Source organism: Abramis brama (assembly GCF_963993115.1).
Source record: "Abramis brama genome assembly, chromosome: 2".
Classification (NCBI taxonomy): domain Eukaryota; kingdom Metazoa; phylum Chordata; class Actinopteri; order Cypriniformes; family Leuciscidae; genus Abramis; species Abramis brama.
In genome coordinates this window covers 10,790,419-10,813,231 of record NC_139964.1, presented here as the reverse complement: position 1 = coordinate 10,813,231, position 22,813 = coordinate 10,790,419, and the positions used below count along the sequence as shown (strand labels likewise).

General features: G+C 35.4%; 1 protein-coding gene across 1 annotated transcript; it reads left to right on the top strand.

The window, feature by feature from the left end:
* The first annotated feature begins 4,810 nt into the window (after nucleotides 1-4,810).
* LOC311077604 (polymeric immunoglobulin receptor-like) lies at nucleotides 4,811-22,675 on the top strand. Its single transcript, XM_084106166.1, has 12 exons — nucleotides 4,811-4,928; nucleotides 5,016-5,761; nucleotides 12,816-13,136; nucleotides 13,230-13,544; nucleotides 13,622-13,933; nucleotides 14,052-14,366; nucleotides 14,444-14,746; nucleotides 15,808-16,119; nucleotides 16,196-16,471; nucleotides 17,263-17,364; nucleotides 17,911-17,954; nucleotides 21,363-22,675. The coding sequence occupies exons 2-12, from the start codon at nucleotides 5,464-5,466 to the stop codon at nucleotides 21,657-21,659; spliced, it is 2,895 nt and encodes a 964-aa protein (XP_083962292.1). The 5' UTR covers nucleotides 4,811-4,928; nucleotides 5,016-5,463; the 3' UTR covers nucleotides 21,660-22,675.
* The last annotated feature ends 138 nt before the right edge of the window (nucleotides 22,676-22,813 follow it).

Here is a 22,813-nt window from a genome sequence, read left to right as displayed (position 1 = left end):
TTAACATGCTCTTTCTCCAATAAGTTTTAGTCAGGTTATCTAAAATTATTTTTATGTTGGAATTTAATTTGAATCTGTGATGAAAAGATGTAAGCATTGTCTGTAAACAACAGTCTGAATAAACAGTGCCTATTTGCATCTGGTTTTCGTGTGACTTGGTCTATTTCACCCACAGTTGCATATAGAGCCTTCAGTTCTTATTCTAGATTCTGAATATTCAAATATGGAACGGCAAAGACGCGAGAGCCAATGAGGTTAAGGTGCAGTTTCAACTCCTCCCTTTTCTCCTTATATGGCGCTGATAGTCCGTTTGAATGTAAATAAAGTTGACTGGTGAATCATCATTTGAACAGATCAGAGAGACAAATATGAAACATCAATACAATTTAGACCTGTTTTTTACATAAAGCTGTTGTATGTCTTTAGAAGACTTGAATTATGCACCATGAAGCGTATGATTTATTTTTATGGTACTTTATTTGATTTTTTTTAAATGTGATTTAATGGCACTTTATTTGCGCTGAGGCTCGTGAATGTCACGGTATCTTCACAAATTCGAGAAACACTGTTAAATGACTGATAAATGATGAAATGCCTCATTATACAATATATAGAGTACTATATTAAACATATGTTGTGACAATAAAGTTGTATTGTACTCTGAAACTTAAAAAAATAAATATCAAAATTACACAACATGACAGTAGGCCTATGTCAAACTAGGCTATGTGTACAAATTATGAGAAAAAATAAAGTTGTTGTTTTTTATTAATATTCCTTTAGGGAGAGTGTAATAGCCTATTTTATATGTCAATAATGTGTATATTATTATTGTTTGTTTAAAGGGATAGTTCACCCAAAAATGAAAATGCTGTCATTTACTCTCCCTCAAGTTGTTCCAAACCTGTGTGATTTCCTTTCTCATGCTGGACACAAAAGAAGATATTTTAAAGAAGGTTGGTAATTAAACAGTTGCTGGTCCTCATTGACTTCCAAAGTATTTTTTTTCCTACTATGGAAGTCAATGGGGTCCATCAGTCGTTTGGTTACTGACTTTCTTCAAAATATCTTCTTTTGTGTTCAGCAGAAGAAAGAAAGTCATACAGGTTTGGAACAACTTGAGGGAGAGTAAATGATGACAGATTTTAATTTGTGGGTGAACTATCCCTTTAAAGTGTTAATTTAGCAAGTAATAACTGAAAGTTACTTTATTTGAGAGTCAATTCTGATTTTTCCTGTGTTTATATATATTTCAGTATTATTTCCCATGTTTTCTGATGTATAATTTCTGTTCTGTTTCTAATGGTTGCACACACTTCTTGTGACGCAAGATTGAACTCGAACAGGTTTGGGCAAAGGAAATACGGGAGGAACAGTTTTCTTACCGTCTTGTTGTCTGTCATTTATAGTTAACACAAGGTTTAACAAGTGTAATACCATAGGAAACAGGAGCCAACACGATTTTGACCGACTTCTGTGACGAGTAAGAACAATTTTTTCCTGCTTCTATAATACAAGTGAAGTTAACTTTAAATCTACAGAGAGTATAATTTAAGTAGAGACAACAATGGCACTGAACTATTCTGTGAAAAGATTGTTTAAGAGCATCAGCTGAGACTGTAAACACAAACACAAATGTTGTATTCAAACCTCTGTCTCCATCTAGCGGCAAACATGTGCTAATGACTGTTAAACACAGTGTCTTGGTTTTAGGTATTGTAAAGGTTTATGGTATGGTAGTTGATAGAGTAGATGCAAAATAAGATGCATTGCATGTAGAGAAGAAGGGAAGGAAGCGTATAAACTGAAGTCTCAGCATTCACTCTTTGTCCAGTGTGTGTAGTTAATCTGTCATCAGTGATGCTGAAGTTTGATTGACAGCTGCTGTCCGTGGTGCTGAATCCAGAACTGCCTGTTAAAGTGACAGAAGCATCAATCAGACTCAGACTTCAGCTGATGATCCTCTGGTGGTCTGAGGAGTCAATTATGGTGGTTGTATGTATATCTTTTTTTTTTTATTATTGTCACTTGACTTTATGTTAACCTTTTACTTTGAATTGTTTTATTTTAATCGTTTGCATTGAATCTGCCTTGTTGGTTGACTGAGAGTCCTAATGTATATGTTACTACTGGAGTCTTTACTGTAAACATCACTGATCTGAGAGAAGAGGATTCTGGGAAATACTGGTGTGGATCTCACATCATCATTAAAGTCTCAGTATTTAAACAGGTAAGATTTATTTTGTCATGAAAATTAAGATAATTTTACTGGTTGCAGAGCTTGCCGAAAAAGATGTGTCTTTTGACTATGTTTAATATGTGCCACAAAACAGTGACAAACAGCATAATCAGATAAACAGATCAACTCTGAACATTAGAAAACAAGCTACTTGTCACGTTTTGGGTTTGTTCATGTCATGTTTCCATGTCTGTCATGTGATTCCCTGTTTGTCATGTGATCCTGCCATGTGTCTTGTCATTGGTTAATTGTGTGATCATTGTTCACAGGTGTCTCTTGTCTTGTCATTAGTCTGTGTATTTAAGCCCTCATGTTTGCCATGTGTCTTGGTCAAGTTTACACAGAAGGGAAGAAGTGGTTTATACCAGACTTAGATTAGATCACACAGGATTGAATGCTACTTTAGAAATAGTAGGTAATGGTACTGGTTTATGCATAGAGTGCTGAGACAAAAAAGATGTAAATCATGTACTTTTTGTATGTGAGAAATATAATGATAGTAGAATAAATTGGCAGGAAACGGACGGCTCATGCTACCGCAAACCCGGACACCGACGTCACTTCTGTGAGTTGAGAAAAGCCTGTAAAAGTCCTGACAGAAAGTGATGCATAAGGATGTAGTGTAACGACGAATTATTATTTTTTTCCGAAGTGTTGACAACTTAGTGTTAACTAATAATTGTTATAAACTGGTACTACCAACAAAATATTAGTGCATTCCTGGAACTGGGCGTCGTTACACTACATCCATATGCATCGCTTTCTGCCAGGACTTTTACAGGCTTTTCCCAAATCACTGAAGTGACGTCGATGTCTGGGTTAGCGGTAGCATTAGCCATCGGGCAAGTGTTATTTAAATAAACTCTTGATGTACTTACAAACTTTCCAATGCCTCGTTTTATGATTACAGAACGTATTTGTACTACTGTAGAAGTTTGGTCCATTCTGGGCATTATTAGTTGGGCAATTTACCAGATACAAATTTGGAGCCATTAGCGCCTACTAAGCCATTTTGGCTGATATCTGTAAATAAGCTCTAACTTTAATAATGTTCAACCAAGGGAAAAAAAAGCTTCTGGGGGGGTGTTTGGCTCGAGGACATGGTGCAAAGGACCCTAGGTTGATTTTACTCCGAATCATACCTTTAATTATAGTTAAAGTAAGACAAAAACACACCTGTTCTCCTAGGCAAAGGCAAGTTTCAAATCTTTGCAGTGCAGAGACAAGCACTGAATTAATTCCTTAGCTTAGCGCCATCTACTGTTTTAGAAGAGGAAGTTGCTCAACTGCATTTGTGAGAAAATCTGCCTGAACACATTTGTGAGAAAATCGAGCCGAGAGATCTCATAAAAAGCCAAGTGTCTCACAATCATAACAGACAGATATGCACTTGTATGCTAGATTTGGTATTTGTTCAAAGGTTTCATGCAATTTGTAGGATGGATTGTATTTATTTGTGAAATATTATCTAGGCTCATTTATTTATATTTGTAAAACACAATACATATTTGTTACTCCACTGCATTTTTGCTCAAATTGACCTTTGTACCTGCACATTGCTTTCTGTTTGTCTGCAAGTTGAGTTTTCCTTTGCAAGCAGATCGAGTTTGTTTGCAAAATGCTGGATTTGTTTGTTTAATTATGGCACAATATTAACTCCATAGGAAACTATGGGGTGCCGTTTGTAAAGCGGCTCACGCTGAAAATAACAGCAACATTTTGTCACATTTAGCTTCAAACAATGTTTAAAAAACTGGTATGGATTTTTGACGGTAACTTTTTAGCACATTTACAACTATATTTGTCAACTTAGAGATATTTTAAATAGTTAAATCTAAATATTAAATGTTACACTTAAATGTTTTAATGAATCAGAAGTCTGGGATGTTGCGGTTCCCCCAGTTTCCCAATCAATGCACCTGTAGTTTCAACTGGTGGAATAAAAGGGGTGAAGAAATTACTTAAAATTAAACCAGCTTCTCACACAAAGCTATTTATTGCTTCAGAAAACGGATGGAGCACAAAGCATATGAACTACTGTTACGCTCTCAGTCTGCTGTAATTATACCTGTATCTCATCCATGATGAACACTTATATAAGTTCTGTAGTCTAAACTCATAATCATTTAGTAATTTGTTTTAAAAGATTGTGGGAGCACCAATGTGGTCGAGACTGTAAACACAATTACAAACTATTTTCATGTATTTGAGTTGATTCTCGAAAGCTGTTTTTTGAAGGGTGTAGGCCTATCAGTAATCCGAAACACACTTCTGTAATAGTGTGAATTATTTATTTTTAATGTTTTTCAACATTTTTAAATTTAATGTCATTTTGCATCTTATTTTAGCATGAATTTTGCATTCTTTCAAAATCTTTTGACTGACCCTCTTGATACTCAAATCTGTTTTACCTGCACACTGTCCAGTCCAGAACTGTCTTACTTGCTCCTCATACCCACTAGGTGGCGCTCTTTCAGTGTGATTAATGTAATATTCAGTCAGTGCTGATGGTGGGAGGAGCCAGTAAAGCTGATCATTACTGATAAAGAGCTGAAGAAAGAGGAAGGAACTAAAGCAGACAGATGTAGAGACAGAGAGATTCACACAGAGAACATTCAGCATAAAGAAGACTGAACTCAACTCACAATGAAGATCCTCCTCATCTTCTTCACTTTCTCCCTGATCTCAGGTCAGAGCTTTTCTCTTTCATCACTGCAGTAATGATGCTGTTTTCTGTTCATGAGGTTTCTGATCACAGTATCAATCTGATTGACAGGTGCAGTGAGATGCGTCAGTGTCACTGGATATTCTGGAGGAAGTCTTCTTGTTGATTCTGGGGAACTTTGGTTCAGTAACTCTAAATATATGGCCAAATTATATAAAAATTATTATCACAACTCACCTGAGTGGAGAACAATAATAAATGATAGGACACATGATAAATGGATTAATGCAGGACGATTCACACTGTTTAAAAACAATGAGGGAAAACTCATGATCTACATCAGAGATTTAATTCAACAAGATGCTGGAAGATACCGGATTAGAGTTTATAACAAATGGTCCATCGATATGACTTTGAAGGTGGAAGAAGGTCAGTCATTTTAAGATTGATTTCTTTGTGTAGTAAAACTATTGATCATTTTTAAACCTTTTCTATAAGTGAAATATATTTCTTCATTATGTGAATTACAGATTCCTGCTGTAAAGTGTCAAAGAGAGTGATGGTGAATATTAGAGAAACTGCAAACTTAAGCTGTGAATATTCACAGAATCATATTAATGATCGCAAGATCATATTCAAAATAGGAAAAGACTCAATTGAAGAGTTGATACATGCCACTGATACATGGAATACGAAAGAAAGATTCAGTGTTTCTGATGACAGACAAAATAAACTCATGACTGTGAGAATTACTGCTGTGACTCCAGATGATGGAGGAGTTTATTTATGTGGAGTTTGGATCAACAGACACTCGTACAGTTACTCCATTATTAATACTGTTCATCTTCATATAATGAGTGAGTAGAACAAATAATCAATTTGTCACTGTTTTCTACGGAGCCCCTGAGGGGAGCTTTGCAAAAAAACAAACAAACAAAAAAAAAATTGGGACTTTCGCGTGCGCACGAGAAACTTTCGGTTTGCATTATAGCATCATTAATACAAATGTGGAAATATGGATGATGTAGGCCTATGTCATTTATGTATGTACACTGTTAGACCTTACCGGGTTTTTTTACAGTAAAATACTGGCAACACTGTTGCCAGTAATTTACTGTTAATTGTGCAGTTCTTTACTGTAATCTACAGTATGTTACTGTAAAAATGCACTAAAACTCGAGTTAACTAATTACACTTGCAGAAACCGACTGCCTTAAATTGACCAACTGTCATTTAAATGTATTAAACTAAAATGTATAATGCATTAATAACGTGAGCAAAGTATTACTGTGAACTTATTTCATTTGAACCCACAACAAAACTTTTGTAAATAAAGAGATTTCCACTGGATCAGCAACTACACAGTCACCGCCTGTTAAATAAAGCAACATACAGCGTATCATCAATGTTTGTAGATCTTCTCCTGGACTGAAGCACAGGCTCTACTCTTCTGCACAATGGTGACCCAAAAACAAGATTTTACAGTAAACTACTGGCAACAGTGTTGCCAGTATAAACCTGTTTTATAACTTACAGTTTATTACTGTTAAAATACATTTTGTGGGTGTGTCTTTTTATCTTACACTGTTAACCCTTTCAACCCCACAGGAAAATCCACACTACAAAGAGTAAAAGTAACATTGAGACAGTGTTGCAGTGAGATAATTAAGGGAATATGTAAGTGATTGTTGAGCATTAGTGATGAACACCTGCTGTTAATAAGCAGAATCACTGAAGAAAAGAGAAACACAAGAACAGAAAATAGAGAAACACAATAACTACGACTGACTTCCAACCATTACACATTATTACACTTATTATTAACCAGTATGACTTTATTTCTGTCATACAGAAGTTGTTATTGAAAATGTTTGGTTTGAAGTTACCATTATAGAGATCAGTGCTTGCTTTAGTTGGGATGCTGATGCTAAAACATTCCTTTTTCTTCTTCTGCTTGAGCTGTGTTTTTGCAAGTCACACTTGTGCGCACACAGTTTATGAATGATTGCGGTTGTGATGCTTGTGATGTCAAAATGTGATGTTGCCTGTTCATTCACTAAGGAATTAATTCTTATTCATTCAGAGTTTTATCCTCGATCAAAAGTGTTACATTAGCACTACTGTGAAACTACAGCAATGAATTATTATGACTCATTTTTTTTTTAACAAATCATGCATAAACCAAAAAAAAAACAGAGCTACACTATGTTTTAGAAACACAGAGATATCACAATTTAGCACATTAATCTCAACAATGGTGGCAATATATATTTTTTTATTATTATTCATGCAGCAGTGCATGCTGGGAGTTTTATATTATCCTGGAACCCAGCATGCATTGCGACATGAAACTTTTCACCATTGTTGAGATTCATATGCTGATTGTTGATATCTGTGTGTGTCTGAGTCAAGCAGGAGTAAAATGAAATTGAATGCACTATATGATTTTTATTTTTCAGAAGACCTGATTACAGAAATATTGATTTCATTTTGTAGATACACAGATTTATGCTGAATATGTCATACCCATAACTTCAATGAATATATACAGGAAAAATCTGAAAATCAGATTGTCCAAGATGATTGTGACATCTTCACAAAAGAATAAAAACACCTGATCGTCTTCCTCTTTTTCTTGCCATAACAAATGTGTTTTATAAACTCACTGTTACAGCAGCCAGAGAGAGATGAATGGTAAGAAGTCAAGGGACAAGAGACCAACTAAAGCAAATACTGATCTCCATCATGGTGACAACAAATTTTATTATTAACTAAATCTCTGTTAATTCTCAACAAGAACTTTTGTACATGTATGAAAGAAATAATCATAAACTGGTTTGTAAACTGGTTTCACACTCAGTGTGGCTGGAAGTCAGTTGTAGTTCTTGTGTTTCTCTTTTTTCTGTTCTTGTTTCTCTGTCCTTCAGTGATTCTGCTTATCAGGTGTTCATCAGTGTCTCAATTCACTCTCTTCTTTTCATTCACTCTGTCAAGGGGACTATATTAGTGAACTAATGTAGGGAATAGTGAATGAGGGTATAGGGTGTGATTGGGAAAACAGCCTCTGAGTGTCGATTTTGAGCACTGTTCATTTACAGTATATTCCTGTAGGCTATTTTTGTTTTCTACGGTATATTACTGTTTTAATGGAAAATGGTATGATACTGTCTGAATTACGCCTTTTTTTACAGCAAGGGTTAACAGTGTATTACATTGCCAACATGGGGGAAACAAAATATTAACATAAAGTACAAAATATTAAAGGGATAGTTAACAAGAAAGTGAAAATATTCACACTTGTTCCAAATCAGAGGACTTTCTTCTGAGGAACACAAAAGATGTTACGCAGAATATTAGGCATTGGCAGCCTCAGTATCCATTTACAACCATTGTATGAAAAATATGAAAGCAAATGATGACAAAGAAAGCTGATGACTGTTCAATGAACATTCTGCAAAACATTTTTGTGTTCACAGAAGAAAGTCTGAAAAAGACAATTTTTTTAATTTATATAAAATATAAAAATATAAATTTTAGATAAAGGTTTATTTTTTTTTATTCAAACTGCAATTAGTAGTGTAATTGAATCAGTGTGTCTTTCGTTCAGTGTAGTTTTTTGATTTAATATTTAAAGTAGAAAATTAGAAAAGAGTTCCTTTTTTGTTTTATAAACAATATTTCTAAAACGTTTTTCGTTCTGAGGTAGAAAATTGAATAAACAGCTTGAATATTCGATTTCTAGTCAAGTCGCCTTCATTTATATAGCGCTTTTAACAATATGGTTGCAAAGCAGCTTTTGCATATATAATAGAAAGTTACTGTAACAGATTGTTTATACACTGTTAGCCCTTGCTGTAAAAAAAGGCGTAATTCAGACAGTATCATACCATTTCGCATTAAAACAGTAATATACCGTAGAAAACAAAAATAGCCTGCAGGAATATACTGTAAATGAACAGTGCTCAAAATCGACACTCAGAGGCTGTTTTCCCAATCACACCCAATACCCTCATTCACTATTCCCTACATTAGTTCACTAATATAGTCCACTTGACAGAGTGAATGAAAAGAAGTGAGTGAAGTGAGACACTGATGAACACCTGATAAGCAGAATCACTGAAGGACAGAGAAAAAAGAACAGAAAAAAGAGAAACACAAGAACTACAACTGACTTCCAGTAACACTGAGTGTGAAACCAGTTTACAAACCAGTTTACGATTATTTATTTCATACATGTACAAAAGTTCTTGTTGAGAATTAACAGAGATTTAGTTAATAATAAAGTTTGTTGTCACCATGATGGAGATCAGTATTTGCTTTAGTTGGTCTCTTGTCCCTGGACTTCTTACCATTCATCTCTCTCTGACTGCTGTAATAGTGAGTTTATAAAACACATTTGATATGGCAAGAAAAAAGTCAAGAGGAAGATGATCAGGTGGTTTTATTCTTTTGTGATGATGTCACAATCATCCTGGACATGCCTGATTTTCAGATTATTCCTGTATATGTTAATTGAAATTATGGGTATGTCATATTTAGCATAAATCTGTGTATCTACAAAATGAAATCAATATTTCTGTAATCAGGTCTTCTGAAAAATAACAATCATATAGTGCATTCAATTTTATTTTACTCCTGCTTGGCTCAGACACACACAGACATCAACAATCAGCACATGAATCTCAACAATGGTGAAAAGTTTCATGTCGCAATGCATGCGGGGTTCCAGGATAATATAAAACTCCCAGCATGCACTGCTGCATGAATAATAATTTAAAAAAAAGAAATATTGCCACCATTGTTGAGATTAATGTGCTAAATTGTGATATCTCTGTGTTTCTAAAACATAGTGTAGCTCTGTTTTTTTTGGTTTATGCATGATGTGTTAAAAAAATGAGTCATAGTAATGTATTGCTGTAGTTTCACAGTAGTGCTAATGTAACACTTTTGATCAAGTATAAAACTCTGAATGAATAAGAATTAATTCCTTAGTGAATGAACAGGCAATATGATGATTTTGTCATCACAAGCATTACAACCGCAATCATTCACAAACTGTGTGCGCACAAGTGTGACTTGCAAAAACACAGCTCAAGCAGCAAAAGAAAAATGAATGTTTTAGCATCAACATCCCAACTAAAGCAAGCACTGATCTCTATAACGGTAACTTCAAACCAAACATTTTCAATAACAACTTCTGTATGACAGAAATAAAGTCATACTGGTTAATAATAAGTGTAATAATGTGTAATGGCTGGAAGTCAGTCGTAGTTCTTGTGTTTCTCTATTTTCTGTTCTTGTGTTTCTCTTTTCTTCAGTGATTCTGCTTATTAACAGCAGGTGTTCATCACTAATGCTCAACAATCACTTACATATTCCCTTAATTATCTCACTGCATCGTTACTTTTTACTCGTAGTGTGGATTTCCCTGAGGGGTTGAAAGGGTTAACAGTGTAAGATAAAAAGACACACCCACAAAATGTATTTTAACAGTAATAAACTGTAAGTTATAAAACAGGTTTATACTGGCAACACTGTTGCCAGTAGTTTACTGTAAAATGTATTTTTTGGGTCACCATTGTGCAGAAGAGTAGAGCCTGTGCTTCAGTCCAGGAGAAGATCTACAAACATTGATGATTTGCTGCATGTTGCTTTATTTAACAGGCGGTGACTGTGTAGTTGCTGATCCAGTGGAAATCTTTTTATGTACAATAGTTTTTTAGTGGTCTCAAATGAAAGAAGTTCACAGTAATACTTTGCTCACATTATTAATGCATTATAAATTTTAGTTAATACATTTAAATTACAGTTGGTCAATTTAAGGCAGTCGGTTTCTGCAAGTGTAATTAGTTAACTTGAATTAGAATTTAGTGCATTTTTACAGAAACAAACTAGATTACAGTAAAGAACTGTACAATTAACAGTATTTTACTGGCAACAGTGTTGCCAGTATTTTACTGTAAAAAAACCCGGTAAGGTCTAACAGTGTAGGCTTTACAACAGCTCTTGGATAAAGTTCTACACGTCCGCATCATGTTGTTTTCTTTCTTTTTCAAAGGCATGACATTTTGTAGTCATTTTGAATGTACACAAAAAAAAAATATACATTTTACTGTTTCGAATGACAGAGTATGAAACGATAAAGTATTAAGTTGTTTCCCCAACTGAGGAACAAATCCAAGTTATGGCGCCGGCGAATCGCGCTATTAACAACATCGGTTCACTTCTGGCATTAACTTGACATCACAGCCGGTTCATTATTAAATTATTATTAATTCCTGTTCATTATTAAACTTTGGACCGAACGAAAGATGCGCGAACCCAACTTTGCGGTATAGTTTCAGTTTCGATTCAAATAAATTAGTTTAGGCTTGGCGTTTAAAATAGGCTAAAAGTTGTTTGTAATAAAGGGCACAATGGGCTATTTTTATAGGCTACTATGTATTTTTTATTTTTATTTATTATCATAAGTTGTTACTTATTTTTCTTTTCTTGTTGTTTTCTGATACCATTCATTTAAGGATCTGGCTAGTAAGGGGAAGTAAAATACGCATAGCCTATATGTTATTAATAGTGTTTATAATGTTAATGTTGTATTTTATTTACAGGTCTTTTACACTGTTTCTGAATAGCCTAATAATATAATGCGTTTCCCTCTCAGCATGACTGAGTGCGCCACGCACAAGCGCACATCCTTGAGATATAAATTATAGGCCAATACATTTTAATAAAAAAGGCCTACATCATAAAACTCAGAAGAGTATGTATTTTAATATCTCTGATGTTCTCTGGTTGTTAGACAGTAAGTCTGAATGACAGTTCATGCATGAACGTTAGGACTATACAGTCAATTACCTTTTTGTATTAGTGTTTAAAGGTGCATTGCGCAACATTTCATGTTAAAAATACCCATTTTTTCTAACCCATACATGCTTAAACAATTGCCTGATGGGCTGAATAAGCCCTTCTCTGATCACTGCGATTGCCTCTATAATCCTGTACAGTAAAATAAATAAGAGGGATTCGGGTCGGAATTTGAGACTGGGCGTGACGTCATGCGCGTTCAGTTGCAGTTTCGCTTGTCGCCAGAGGGGGCATAGTTCTGCAAAAACTCAGAGACTTGCGCAATGCACCTTTAAAATATTTAATTTACAACGAATTATATTGATTTATATCTTAATTTATTATTATAATTATTATTATTATTATTATTATTTTAAACTTACTGGACGAGGGCGACCATGGTAGGCCAACAGTCGTCATTTACCCTGTATTTACAGTATATCTATAAGAAAGCCCTGTCTAGGCTCTTCGGTACGGGTTGTGTCGAACCATCCGTTAGTCTGGTTGTTTGATGAGAAAAAGATGAAATGTAGTTGCAATAAACGCGTTAAGAATCCGTACAACTGCAGCAGAGGATGACTATTTTATTCTGCAGTGCGGAACTGAGGAAGAGCTGATGACGGAACAGTTTGATCAAGATAAATAGCAATCTTGTGAACTTTACTTCTTAAAAAAATGTTTCCTTCATCTCAGTAGCAGAAGATTATTACTTGTTTATTTTTTTATCAATACACATACAAATACAAAGTTTATTAAAAGTCTATTCAAAGTTAATAAAGTTATTTGAATTGTGACTAAAATATGTCTCTAAGTCTTGTCTTTAATAGCACCTTGCCTGGGATTTTTGCTAAAATAGACACTTCAAAACATGTCAAACAACAACATAAATGATATATACATCATCCACATTTGTATTAATGACGCTATAACGCAAACCGATAGTTTCTCGTGCGCACGCGAAAGTCCTATTTTTTTGCAAAGGTCCCCTCAGGGGCTCCGTAGTTTTCCTTGTTTCAGTTTTTTTTTTTTTTCTCCCAGCTTATAAACAAAGACTTTGAATGTTGACAGATTCATGTTGTGGAGCATCAAAGACAGTGAATGTAAACAGTGGAGAAACTGCTGATATTAGCTGTGAATATTCTTGGAATCAAAGGAATGATGGGAAAACCATATTCAAAACCAAAAATAACATTATTGACGAGGTGATCACTACTAACACATGGGATAAGAAAAAAAGAGTCATTCATAATGACTGGCATAAAAACTTCTTCACTGTGAGAATTTTTGCTGTGACTCCAGATGATGGAGGAGTTTATTTATGTGGAGTTTCAGCCTACGGACACTCATACAGTTACTCCATTATCAATACTGTTCATCTGCATGTTATTAGTAAGTAGAACAAACTCAGTCAAATCTGGTATACATGTTTTTTGAGGTCTTTGTTCATGAAGAATTGATTAGGTATGATGCTGTGATTGACAGTTAAAGTGGGCGTGTCTAGAGCGACTGGCCACTCAAGAGGTCGTATGATGATCAAGTGTGAACATCCTCAACACAAAACCAAGCCAAAATACATCTGTAAAGAATCAGATGGATGTTCAGAGAGGAAGAATCCAGGAGTTCAGGATAAATGGATGGAGAATGGAGATGTTTCTTTATATGACGACACCAGAGCAGGAGTCTTGATGGTGTTTTTTAGAGAGCTGAAAGCTGCAGATGCAGGAACATACAGATGTGGAGTGAATGTGTCTCACTATACTGAGAGCTTCACTGAACTTCAGCTGGACATCAGAGACGGTGAGGAACCGCAAATACTTTATCTGGCATACGTAAAATGTCTGTTACAATGTTTAATGTAATTTCTCTTGGCTTAGATGTTAAATATCCAAAGACAAAGAATGAATCTGCTCATCTTGGTGAAGAAGTCAACATCACCTGTCAGATCCCAGAGGAACAGAACGTTAATTTCTGCAAAGAGGATGATGATCACATCTGTCAAAACATCAGCACATCTGCAGTGACAGAAATGAGTCCTTCATCTGAGAGAAATGAAGAGAGAGTTTTTACAGTGAGCATCAGTAATGTGAGCGTGAGAGATGCTGGAGTTTACTGGTGTGGAGCAGAAACCAGAGACACACATTTGACTTTCATCTCCCTGACCACCAAAATTCAGCTCAACCTCTTCAGTGAGTGAATTCAGATATATTATAAACAATGTAGTCATCAAACATTTCTGTAGTTACAGTGAGATGGATGTTGAGTTAATAAGGTGTATTATAAATTAACAAAATATCTGATTGACAGGTAAAGTGGGCGTGTCTAGAGCGACTGGCCACTCAGGAGGTCGTATGATGATCAAGTGTGAACATCCTCAACACAAAACCAAGCCAAAATACATCTGTAAAGAATCAGATGGATGTTCAGAGAGGAAGAATCCAGGAGTTCAGGATAAATGGATGAAGAATGGAGATGTTTCTTTATATGACGACACCAGAGCAGGAGTCTTGATGGTGTTTTTTAGAGAGCTGAAAGCTGCAGATGCAGGAACATACAGATGTGGAGTGAATGTGTCTCACTATACTGAGAGCTTCACTGAACTTCAGCTGGACGTCAGAGACGGTGAGGAACTGGATATACTTTATCTTGCAGGTACAAAGTATTGGTTCAGATTTTATGCAATTTCTTTTGGATTGCAGATGCAATATTTGTGACTGAATCTGCTCATCTTGGTGAAGAAGTCAACATCACCTGTCAGATCCCAGAGGAACATGAAGTTCAGTTCTGCAAAGAGATTGATGATCACATATGCCAGACATTGAGCACATCTGCAGTGACAGAAATGAGTCCTTCATCTGAGAGAAATGAAGAGAGAGTTTTTACAGTGAGCATCAGTAATGTGAGCGTGAGAGATGCTGGAGTTTACTGGTGTGGAGCAGAAACCAGAGACACACATTTGACTTTCATCTCCCTGACCACCAAAATTCAGCTCAACCTCTTCAGTGAGTGAATTCAGATGATTTCATTGTAGTAAATAACAGTGGCAAGTCATGATGTAACGATCTGTTAAATGGCATAGAGTCAAACTGTATCTGCTTAGGATAAACTTAAATCTACAAAAAATATAAACATTTTGGTAAATGTATGCCTATTATTCTACTTTACATTATATAGGTTAAATTACCTGATCCTTCTTACATTACTTCAGCTAAATTTTACAATCCATGTTGTCAGATTTATTTGGGTTAGTGTGGCATCAACTGCATTAAATTGATTTTTCTGTAATCAGTATCTAGAAACAGTATCCATCTGGTTTCAATGAGAACAAAAAAATGGTTTAGATCCTATTTCCACCTGTATTTAGCGCTAAAGACTTGTGATTTGATGTGTCTTAATACCAGGGTTGGAACAGATGTATAAAACTTATAGGATACGACTGTACCCAAACCTGCTGGAGGTTACAAGTGATCTAAAACTTGTTGTGTCAGTCGTCGAGTGGTAAAACACCTTGCACAATGCTCCCAGTAATCTAGAGTATGTTAGGAAAGGACCTGAAGACTTATATGGCGGCTTGTCCGAGCCTCACTCAAGGAGAGTCAAGACCCCTTCGAGCAGAGCTACCAGCCACATCTTACAATTACACCCTAACTGGAGCAATAGGAAGGAGCGTAACCTTAATTAATACCCAGAAACCTGGACAAGGTGACAGCGAAGCGAGAATAACTATCATAGATATAGTCATCTCAAACATCTGCCAAGCTCGACTTCTGAATATATTATTAGGGAGCCAAACACACAGTGCCGACTCGACCTTACGCCAGTCATCCATAGTTTATTCTTCTCTAATAACAATCTTCTGTCAGAGACTTTAATTTTCCTCTAAAAACAACATTATTATTCACCAACTCAGGTGAAGGGAGTAGATTATATTACAACATGTTGTACCCCACACTCTTCTCAGAGGGGGAGGGAGGAGGTTATTAATCTCCTTCAAAAGCAGTTCGCTGCTTGGAGGAAAACTACTATTCTCCTCTAAAAACAGAACTATGTACTATGTTTGCAGTGGCTCCAGTAGTGAGACGTGAAGGAGAATCTGCTGAGATCTTCTGCCCTTATGATTCAATCTATAAGTCAAAGTCTCTCTGTAAGGGGAAGTGCTCCACTAGAGATAGAAATACTCTCAATGAGACTGTGAGAGAAGAGAAAGAGACCAAGACTGACAGATTGACTCTGAATGATGACGTCACTGCAAGTGTCTTCACTGGGACCATCACTGGACTGACAGCAGAGGATGCTGGGAAATACTGGTGTGCAGTGGCATTAGAGAGAGACATGAATTATCTTTACACTCATCTGATCGTCATCATGAACGAGGGTGAGGAAGGTTTATACATCTGAATATGTGAAACTATGGCTGTGAATTGATGTTCTCATATTTCTAATATTTCCAGAGCTGGACTTGACTAAGTATGAAGGAGATGACGTGTCAATCCAGTGCAAACATCATGATGAACATCAGAAATGCTTCTGCAAAGCACATGAACCCTCCATGTGTGTGAAGGATGGAGTTTCATTGGAGACGATCAGAGATGATCGATTCTCTTTCAGTGATGAAGCTTCTACTGGAGTCTTTACTGTAAACATCACTGATCTGAGAGAAGAGGATTCTGGGATATACTGGTGTGGATCTCACATCATCACTAAAGTAAATCTAGAAGTCAAGAAGAGTAAGTATTTCCTTTTGTCAAAGTAGATTGTCATGCAGCCGATTATAATTGATTTTAGTTTTTTTTTTTTATCTAACACCACACACTACACATTTTGGTAAAAAGTTGAATGTTATAAAATACTATTGAGTGCTGTAACATTAAAATTGGAAAGTACAGCCACATACACAATATGTGTTACAATTATTTTTTAGTTGTACATTTCAAATAATACACAAAATTTAACAGAGGAATTCATGTAAGTGCTTTTATAAAATCGTAAGCTTCACATTTTTGCATTTCAACCATCCAAACTTTTATATTCTGTGAGTTTTGATGTGACCTCAACCTCAAAGAAAATTAGGGACGAGTCAAAATTATTTTTCAGCCACAAATTCTGATGAACATTAAAACTGCAAATGGGGCTCAACCTGAACTACACTGTTTCTATATTAAGGTGATTAGCAACAGTGATGGTTTTGACCTCACAAACAGTGGTAGATTTTGAGATTAAATGTAGAGATTGCATGGTTGAGCAAGAGGTTAGTGGTTTGTGATTTCCTCAGGCTGAAAGCAGAAGTGAGAGAACTGAACTGCCACAAATAGATTTTAGGAAATTCACAGATGCAAATGATATTACATTACACCAAAACTAAAGCTAAACTATTTTATATATATATAAAATATATATAGTCTGTTATATATATAGTCTGTTTTTTTGTGTGTGTGTGTTTATGAAAAATGGTGGTTTAGAGATTGGTTTAGAGATTGATTCTCAGAGATTAAACTTTTCACGTCTACTTGTTCTCCAGATTTGTCTGACAGAATCGTCATCTCTTGCGTTTGTGTGTCTTTACTGCTGATCGGAGCGTCAGTCCTGTTATTATACAAATTAGGATACATCAAGACACGAGGTGAGTATCGCACACACGCAAACACACACATGATTTAATGGTCTGCTGGCCTTGTGTGACCTGATGCTGTTTTACATTTTCCCTGCGATTGTGAATTCAAATTACATTAGCAGTTTATGCTAGTTGTCATCTGATTTCATGGAAAAGGTATTTGTAACTATTTAGATTTTTTTTTTTCCTGTTTTGAGACACCCAGGTCCAAAAAAACAAAATAAAAAAGAATAAAAAATCAATTTCTTTCTTGAAACTGGCCTTACTGTATTGTTTTATCTTATCATGATTTCAACTTGATTATGATTTTTCATTCATAACTGATGCACTTTCCAACATTGACATTATTATTGAAACAGAATTGAACTAAATTGACCTGAAAAGTGACACTATTGTCTGTTTAGAGCTGCATTACAGATGAAATTGTATTTTTCGTAACTGAAGAGCAACATTAACACCGTTATTGTCCTGTCTATTACTGTGAAGCTGCTTTGAAACAGTCTGAATTGTATAAAGCGCTTTAGAAATAAGGTTTTTCCTCTTGTTATTCCACAGATCAGCACCCTTCCACAGACGGGACAGAGATGAGCAGCAGAAAGGTGAGGGGCGTTTAGTTTCTTGACTATTGAACAGTTTGCTGACTGTATTTTGCACATGAAGCAGAACTAGAACTATATGAGATGCAGAACATGTGAATGACAGTGTCGTAGATTTTTTCCCTAAACCTTACTATCTGGGTTGTCTCCAATCGACATTCCCTGTCCTATTCTACCTCGTTAATCTAACTCACCTGCGGCACAGCAGAAATGGACAGACAGACTTCAGCAAATGTCCTTTGAGTTCTTTATTTACGGCCAGGAGAGTACTCGAGCAATTATCAGAGAATCTCACCCAAGCAAAAGAATACATCGGGTTTTATAGGACAAAAGACAGACACGTCAAAATAAAATCAGCGCGACTAACATGTCACCTTCTATCAATATGATTGGTTCAATTGGTAAAGCAAGCTCCTCCCTTCTTTACACTCTGCACTGTTAACCCTTGCTGTAAAAAAAGGCGTAATTCAGACAGTATCATACCATTTTCCATTAAAACAGTAATATACCGTAGAAAACAAAAATAGCCTACAGGAATATACTGTAAATGAACAGTGCTCAAAATCGACACTCAGAGGCTGTTTTCCCAATCACACCCTATACCCTCATTCACTATTCCCTACATTATTTCACTAATATAGTCCCCTTGACAGAGTGAATGAAAATAAGTGAGTGAACACCTGATAAGCAGAATCACTGAAGGAGAGAGACAAACAAGAACAGAAAAAAGAGAAACACAAAAACTACAACTGACTTCCAGCAACACTGAGTGTGAAACCAGTTTACAAACCAGTTTACGATTATTTCTTTCATACATGTACAAAAGTTCTTGTTGAGAATTAACAAAGATTTAGTTAATAATAAAATTTGTTGTCACCATGATGAAGATCAGTATTTGCTTTAGTTGGTCTCTTGTCCCTGGACTTCTTACCATTCATCTCTCTCTGGCTGCTGTAACAGTGAGTTTATAAAACACATTTGTTATGGCAAGAAAAAGTCAAGAGGTAGTTTATAAGGTGTTTTTATTCTTTTGTGATGATGTCACAATCATTCTGGACATGTCTGATTTTCAGATTATTCCTGTATATATTCATTGAAATTATGGGTATGTCATATTTAGCATATATCTGTGTATCTACAAAATTAAATCAATATTTCTGTTATCAGGGCTTCTGAAAAAAAACAATCATATAGTGCATTCAATTTTATTTTACACCTGCTTGACTCAGACACACACAGACATCAACAATCAATATATGAATCTCAACAATGGTGAAAAGTTTCATGTCGCAATGCATGCTGGGTTCCAGGATAATGTAAAACTCCCAGCATGCACTGCTGCATGAATAATACAAAAAAAAAGAAATATTGCCACCATTGTTGAGATGAATGTGCTAAATTGTGATATCTCGGTGTTTCTAAAACATAGTGTAGCTGTTTTTTTTTTTTGGTTTATGCATGATGTGTTAAAAAAAAGAGTCATAGTAATTTATTGCTGTAGTTTCACAGTAGTGCTAATGTAACACTTTTGATCGAGGATAAAACTCTGAATGAATAAGAATTAATTCCTTAGTGAATGAACAGGCAATATGATGATTTTGTCATCATAAGCATTACAACCACAATCATTCATAAACTGTGTGCGCACAAGTGTGACTTGCAAAAACACAGCTCAAGCAGCAAAAGAAAAATGAATGTTTTAGCATCAACATCCCAACTAAAGCAAGCACTGATCTCTATAATGGTAACTTCAAACAAACATTTTCAATAACAACTTCTGTATGACAGAAATAAAGTCATACTGGTTAATAATAAGTGTAATAATGTGTAATGGCTGGAAGTCAGTCGTAGTTATTGTGTTTCTCTATTTTCTGTTCTTGTGTTTCTCTTTTCTTCAGTGGTTCTGCTTATTAACAGCAGGTGTTCATCACTAATGCTCAACAATCACTTACATATTCCCTTAATTATCTCACTGCAACATTGTCTCAATGTTACTTTTTACTCTTTGTAGTGTGGATTTCCCTGTGGGGTTGAAAGGGTTAACAGTGTAAGATAAAAAGACACACCCACAAAATGTATTTTAACAGTAATAAACTGTAAGTTATAAAACAGGTTTATACTGGCAACACTGTTGCCAGTAGTTTACTGTAAAATTATTTTTTTGGGTCACCATTGTGCAGAAGAGTAGAGCCTGTGCTTCAGTCCAGGAGAAGATCTACAAACATTGATGATATGCTGCATGTTGCTTTATTTAACAGGCGGTGACTGTGTAGTTGCTGGTCCAGTGGAAATCTTTTTAAGTACAATAGTTTTTTAGTGGTTTCAAATGAAAGAAGTTCACAGTAATGCTTTGCTCACATTATTAATGCATTATAAATTTTAGTTAATACATTTAAATGACAGTTGGTCAATTTAAGGCAGTCGGTTTCTGCAAGTGTGATTAGTTCATTTGAATTAGAATTTAGTGAATTTTTACAGAAACAAACTAGACTACAGTAAAGAACTGTACAATTAACAGTATTTTACTGGCAACAGTGTTGCCAGTATTTTACTGTAAAAAAACCCGGTAAGGTCTAACAGTGTGTTACTGGCATAAGCAAAATCATCAAAAATCATTGTAAAGGGTTAACAGTCAGTTGATTACTCAGTATATATCATGACATAATGCAGGCAAAGAACTGAACGTTTTGGTGACATTGTGTTCAACCTTTATCAAAAGTTAGTAAGACCTAAAAGAAGAAGAAGTAAGATTTAGTTTGTTATATTGTTAGACCCAGACGAGGAAGTCAGGTAAAGGTTTGTCATAATGTTAGACCCAAAAGAAAGTCTGGTAAAGGTTTGTCATAATGTTAGACCCAAAGGAGAAGTCAGGTTAAAAGTTTAACAGGTTGAATTCAGGTTTTGATCTTATTTATTAAAAATTCACCACAACAGCAGTGACCCAACATTCAGATGTTCAAGGGTGAAAATAAATGGAAAATTGTGATAATACGCAATAAAAAAAAAATAATAAACAAAATATTATTTTATTATTATAAGCAAAAAAAAAAAAAAAAATTTAAAGTCGTGATGAAACAGAAGTAGTGACACATTTTTACTTATATATTGCGTTCATCTGAGCGAAATGATTTATTAAATAAAAATGAGGGGGTGGAGACTTGCTTCTGTCCGTCGTTGTTGATTGGATGTTGAGATGTGTGCGTGTCACTCAGAAATGGATGTGGAACTGAATCCACTGCAAAAAAATTAAATATGAATCATATGCATGAATGAATCAATAACATGCATTTAGAAAATAGATGTGGTGAATGTTTATTTAAATATATTAGTGATTTTGGAGAACCCTCTCTCTGTGAATCTGCCTGTTATTTCCTGAACTGAATCTAGTTGTTATCTCTTGTCTGTTCTCAGGCGCCTCAGGCTGTGTGTGAATATGAGAATATCAGAGACGTCAGACAGCGCTTAGTCTCAGGAACGGGGGACGATGTGTTATATTCCAACGCTAAACTTTCCACAGACTCTTCTGATCCAAACCACACGCTATATTCCACAGTCCAGTTACCCACAAACCCCTCTGATGATGGGCTCCTGTACGCGTCTGTCCGTTTCATGAAGAAGAAGCATGAAGAGTCTCTCAGTGACGCTAAAGTCACGTTCAATAACGAGGAGCTTTACACCACGGTCAATCACCGCTCGAGACTCAACTAGTTCAGTGAGATTATTACTGGATTGTATTGCTCTTTATGGAAGCTGGTCATTATTACAGTGACATTTTAATGTGTACAGTGAATTACGTAAGCACTTAAGACTCGCACTTAAAACTATGAATGCCAATTCATTAGATACAAAATGTTAAATCAAGAGCCATTTCTTGTAAAGAAACACAGCACAAGCACCATTTACAATCAAAACATGGATTGTGTGAGTTTATGCTTGTTTGTGATTAGTGGAACATGTTATGAGCTACGCTAGTGGTTGCTCAAAAATGTTATTGGCCTCTAATATATAACTAATATTAGTTATTTGTGAGGAAAAACTCAAGTAGTTGATAACAGTTGATAAAACAAAACAAACACAAGAGCACAACGCCTAGAAATCTACAAGAAAACAACTCGACTGGACACTTTTACACAGCAGGGTTTTTAGGTGGTGTTCACACATCCTTACATCCAAAAGCGTGTAGAAATGACAAACGCAGTGCAGGGTGTAATTAACCACTTACAGATGTAATTTTCATTATGATTTTTTCTTACTGCAACTGTTTATTTATATTTTCTAATTACACTGTTCATGTTCAGATGTGCCATATCAGTTATGAGACTGAGATATTAATGCATGCTGAATGAATCATTCTCCTTGTTCTTATCATGTCTGTATTATACATTTTATATTATACAATATACATAATGTAAGTGTTGCACTGAATTTATTTAATGAAGAGGTCAATAGAGGGAGCTGCAGACACTGTATTTCATAGAGAGGAGGAGCAAATGAGTGTGTGTGTGTGTGTGTGTGTGTGTGTGTGTGTGTGTGTGTGTGTGTGTGTGTGTGTGTCATACAGGTCTCTGTTTATCAATGATCAGGTGTTTTATATTCAAAGTGATCATCTTACTGGGAAACTAACCTGCAGAATCACCTTTAACCAGTCAGTGTTTGACTACTGATTATTATAGTTTTTATACTGCACTTCTGTTTAAACATTAAACATGTTGTTTTGAACAATCTCCAGTTTTCTGGTTTGACAATTATTTATTAGGTAACAGCCAATGAACAGTGGCGATCCTGGAAAAAACAGTCTGATTTCAAGCCACATTTGGATTCAAGCGTCAGTGTTTTTATGCTCTTCAGACTATATATATATA